We start from the raw sequence: 5,322 nt of genomic DNA, 5'->3' as shown, positions 1-5,322 counted from the left end.
TCCAGCCCCCTAGTTCAATACGTGTGTGTGTGTGTGTGCGTGTGTGTGTGTGTGTGTGTGTGTGTGTGTGTGTGTGTGTGTGAGTGTGTAGTCCCGGGGTGTGAACATATGGGCGTGTGCGCGCTACGCACACCCTCCTCCATGTGTGCGTGTGTGTGTGTGTGTGTGTGTGTGTGTGTGTGTGTGTGTGTGTGTGTGAATGTGTAGTCCCGGGGATTGAACCTATGGTCCTGTGCATGCTAGGCAAGCACTCTACCATTGGACTGCATCCCCAGGATTCCTTTTATTTTGATACAGGTCTTCATTAAGTTACCCAGGCTGGTCTTGAACTTACTCTGTAGCCCAGGCAAGCCTTGAACTTGTGAGCCTCTTGACCCTAAATAGCTGGAGTTACAAGCATGTGCCACTACCAGAGGCTTTAATACATATCTCTGTGAGATAATGAATGAAATATATGTTTCTAGGAACCCAGGAATAAGACAATGACCTTGGTCCCAGTGGGTAAGCCACATATTATAGCTGCAGCACCAGATTGAAGAATAAGACTTGGAGGAGAGTGAGGGGCAGCTGATTTGGCCATAGTGAGAGAAAGTGGACTTGCTAGGATTTGTTTGCACATATGATTTTGTGAGAGTATGGGTGAGTGAATTCAAAAATGGAAGGAACTGGAAGCAGGAAGACTGAGGGGAGGTCACTGCAGCACTGTCAGCAAGAGATGAGAATTTAAAATGTCACAGGGACCACAGGGCAGAGAATGCAGTGGATACAAGGGAGATGTTTAGGAAGCAGCATCGAAGGAGGTGACGATCACAGCAGGAACAGAGAGTGAGGTTGTTTGATTCTACTCTTCAGCTTGGTGGCATTTGCAGAAAAAGTTAGAAGTGGTTGAACCTAAGATGATCATCTTCCTACTTAATTTATTCCTGGATGTCCTACTAGAGTGCTCATAAAGGCAAAGAATGCTTTTCCTTTCCCAGTATGCTATGCTTACTCCTTTTTTTTAACTTTAAAAAAAAGACTTTATTGAGAATTTCATACATGCGTATAAGGTGTCTTGATCAAATCCATGCCCACTCTCTCCCCTCCAACTCCTCCCATATCTCCCCATCACTTTTTTCTGACTTTCTTTCTTTCTTTTCTTTCTTTCTTTCTTTTCTTTAAATGGGGCTTTTTGCTACTCTAACATTCCCCTCTCTGAAGAGGTAACCCTAAAAATCTTTTAGGGATTAGATAAAAGCTCCCAAATACTTTTGACCTTTTTGGCCTTTGGACCATAGTATGTTGCTAAGAGGCCCAAGGACATTTTGACTTTTAACCAAGAAACTGGCTACTTGTCTTTGGAGTCTTTTTTACTCTTACTGCCTAGCCAATTCTTACCTCCTATACTTATCACACCACCCTCTGAAGAGGTTACCCAAATTGCCAATAGGGAATAGGGACGCAGACCGTTCTGGCTTCTTCCATGCTGAGCAGGGACGCAGGGTGAAGCAATTGGGGTACCCCTTCAGTGGGTCTATCTCAATGACTCCAAAATTGCGTAACTTATCTGAAGGGAGAAAAGAAAGTCCTTCACTGGTGAATAGGGGATGTGAAGGAGGAGTAAAGGCCAAATGTTCAATATAAACCAAGGAACAGGAATCTGGGCATGGGTCACCCAGGCAGGACATGGTCCCAGGGTGTCTCTTATCCCAAATACAGGGCTGCTTGAAGTTACTACTCCAGAGATTCAAAACCAAACCAGACTTCAGGGTGTGGGATCTTTTTACTGCCCATTATTTCCTGCTTGGGCTCCATATGGAACCACTTAGTGAACTGCTAGACAAAAAAAAAAAAAAAAAAAAAAACCATACAAGCAGAGACCTGAGCCAAATCCAGCTTTAAAAGTAAGTGTCCAGGAACAACTGAGACTGAGTGCACAGTGATTTTTATAAGACAGTTGGACAGGGAGGAGCTGGGGGGAGACCTAAGTGATTCTGACCTTGGCTCCAACCACCTCTTAGCTCTGTAAGGTCGAAGAAGATGTCTAGAAGATGTCTCTGTGTCCTTTCACTATGGGTATTCTGCTATTTCCTCCCTCAGCTTTTCAGGGCAGAATAGATTCCTTATTAGCTTAAGGACTAATGCTTGGTAAGCACCAGAGCAAACGGAGGCACAAAGGGAAAGATGTGAGGCACAGAGGCGAATGTCTGTTCCAAATCATCCATCAGATCCAAAACACTGTCCTTACTCTGTTCTCCTTGTACATTCTGATTTGCATTCTGATTTGTTTTAGGCCATGAGTTTGGTCTCTACTGCAGCACATCAATCCAATGACGTGGTTAAATATGGCATTTTATTTTCCTTCCATACAAAGAAAAAAAAGTGGGGGGGGATCTATCGCTGATATCTGAGGCTGGTTTGGAATGCAAAACTTGGCTGTCTGCCCAGTCTCTGAGCAAATAACTCCATTCCAGACTAGGTTACGGGATGCTGAAGACAAACCTCAGGGTTTCCCAAATGGTGTTTTGCTTTAACAAATGCTGCCGAGAGTGGAAAGTCAGATCCCTCTCTTCAAAAATCTGCACATAAAATTTGCAACCCAATCCTGGCATTAAACAGAGCTAGGTAGGTTATTCAACCACAATACATGCATGGCATGTCAATTCAATATGTTTCTCCTTTGAAATTGAGAAATGGCTTTGTCTCACTATTCCTCCTGAGACATTCTGAATGCTTAATTCTGAACCTAGGAATAATTCTACTCTTTCACTCTTTGTAGTTTTTAAGCAGCAGTAACAAAATAAGCTAGAGATTAGCTTCACAGGCATGATGAGTTTACATTATGCTAGTATATAACCCTGGATACTCTAATTAGCTTACTTTGTATTCATTAGTGGGTAGGGGGCAGTTTCAACATCCAAAAATACTTTGTTTCCTCATTTGGAAATTCAAAGACTATAAACTGAGGGCCTCAGAAATAACATCTCAAGTTACATAAAATCACCAGATTGAGAATATAGAAAAATGAGCAGAAACGGCCAAAATTTTTGTTTTAAAAAGCAAACATTCCATTGGGTTTTAGAGCATGGCTAGGCAGCAGAATTATGTCTCTAAAACATTGAATTAAACTTTACAAAATTAAATGTTCATAACTCATCTGAGAAAAGAAGATAGAATTTTTCTGATTCTTTTTCAATCTTTTAGCATCCCACTTGGTGCTTAGAACCAACAGGACTAGGCACTTCACCAACCAGGATTTTAAAATTTAACTTATTTTTTTGCCCAGGCTGGTCTCAAATTTATGACAATCCTCCTGCCTCAGTTTCCCCAGTGATGAGATTACACACAGTCAGCCAGTCTTAAACAATTATCATAAAGATGAACATTTGTTCAGCAATGATTACAAGCCATGAACAATGATCAATATCTTTACTTGGGACTCAGTCCTTCCAACAACCCTATATGGATAAGTGTCATGTTTAAGTGTCACTATTGTATAGATAGAAAACTAGAGCTTGAAAAGAAAAGAAAACTTGCCCAAGGTCAGAGTCAAGAATTTAAACAGAGGTCTGTTGAGTTCCTGAAACTAGACTCTGAATCAGTATATACTCTGGCCACTGACAAGACCTCAAGTAGTTGTGGGTCTCTCTGTCTTGGTATAACAGATAAACAAGGAGGGACATCAGAACATGATGGAACAGACCTTAGAAACTAATCAAAATAACTATGTCCTAGGCCCAGGTCTGCTATCGCCTGTATTTATAATCTTGGGTAATTTACTAGACTTTAGTTCTCTCATAGTTCAAGTGATTTCTCCTGTGTTAAGAGGGCAATACCAGCACATTTCAAGGCATTATGTGTGAGAAATGAGATGATGTTTTTGTAAGTCACTCTACAATGACAAAGCTCTCACACACATTTCTACACCCAAACGGATTCTATTCCACATGATCTCTCACAGTGTCCCACTCACGTTTTTCCCATGCTACCCCAGAATCAATAGCATTATATATTGTAAGTACTAAAGCAAAGATGGCACAAAACATGACTATACATGTGGTATCACATACATCATTCCTCTGTCATCCTTTGACACTTATTAGTGCCCTAATGTCCCACGCCTTACAACAGTGTTCCTCACAGTGTGTAATATTAGTTTGTTGATTGCATAGTAAAATTATATTGGCTGTGCATTTCTGCATGGTATCCTCAGTATTGTTTAGCATTAAGTGGCTTTTCACAGTGTTTTCTCTGTGTCAAGCATTTTCACACACACACACAGACACACACACACACACACACACACACACACACAACCTCTTGGTTATTGCTTACTGCTTAGAGTGTTTTACCTGTGTAAAAAGAAGGGAGAGTTGAACAACCATGATGCTACAGAACCAAACTCTTGGGTTCTGTTCAGTTATCCGCAGCTCCTGGTACAGTGCCTGGCTCATAGTAAGCATCCAACAAATGTGTTGCAAGAATGAAGGAAGCATTAATGAATGAATACACAATGACCTACACAAATGCTTGATCTTTTATTTTACAAGTGTGGCGGCCCACATCCAGTCCCACTGGATGTGCAAACCTTGTACATGGTCACAGAATGTCACCCAACTCATACTAAACATCTGTTCACTAAGCTGCACAGTGTTTCACAACAACCCACCCCACAGGCCAAGCCGAGCGCAGGGGAGAGCATCATCTACACCCACCATCTTCCAGTATCACTGCCGGCCGCGCTCACCTGGTCAGGTCCCGCAGCCGAGCCTCCTCCCCGCGCAGGTAGCGCCGCAGCATCCCCAGCAGCCGGCGCTCCGGCGCCAGGGCGCGGGCTACGCTGGTCAGCGCCGAGAACGTGTCCTCGCGCGCCGCGGCCACCGCGGGGTCCCCCTCCCGGAGCTCCAGCAGCGCCAGGAGCGCCAGCAGCGCGCCCGGGCCCATCGCGGGGCTCCGCGTCCCCTCCGAGCTCCCGCCGCCCGACCCCGCCCCGGCGCCTAGCGCCGCCCTGCCCCGCCCTGCCCCGCCCCGCCGCGGAGGGGGGCCGACTGCACGGCTGAGCCGGCTGGAAGGAGCACCGGACTCTCGGAATCGACAACCCTGAGTGTTAAGTCACTACACAACGTCAGAACAAAAGTATGGTTATAGCCTGCTTGGGCTCCTCGGCCCCTCCCCACCCTTACTTTATTTCCCAGACAGCTGTTCGTTCATTCAGTCATCCAACAAGCATTTATTAGCATCCATGTTGCTGTGCTGGGCATTCAGAAACAGCAGATCCAACCTCTCACTCACAAGAGGGGATGGAGGTGTAAAAAACACAAAAACGTTGTATGAATAACCCAT

General features: G+C 44.4%; 1 protein-coding gene across 1 annotated transcript in view; it reads right to left on the bottom strand.

Moving 5' to 3' along the window:
• Nucleotides 1–4,980, bottom strand: part of P4ha3 (prolyl 4-hydroxylase subunit alpha 3) — a 45,277-nt gene extending 40,297 nt beyond the window's left edge. The window contains 1 exon segment of the mRNA XM_029555894.1: nucleotides 4,727–4,980. Within this exon segment, the coding sequence (XP_029411754.1) occupies nucleotides 4,727–4,923 (197 nt within the window). The 5' untranslated portion in view covers nucleotides 4,924–4,980.
• Nucleotides 4,981–5,322: the final 342 nt, after the last annotated feature.

Source organism: Nannospalax galili, unplaced genomic scaffold (assembly GCF_000622305.1).
Source record: "Nannospalax galili isolate Female #2095 unplaced genomic scaffold, S.galili_v1.0 scaffold686, whole genome shotgun sequence".
Lineage (NCBI taxonomy): Eukaryota > Metazoa > Chordata > Mammalia > Rodentia > Spalacidae > Nannospalax > Nannospalax galili.
Note: the sequence above shows the minus strand (reverse complement) of the source record. Positions and strands in the feature narration are given on the sequence as shown.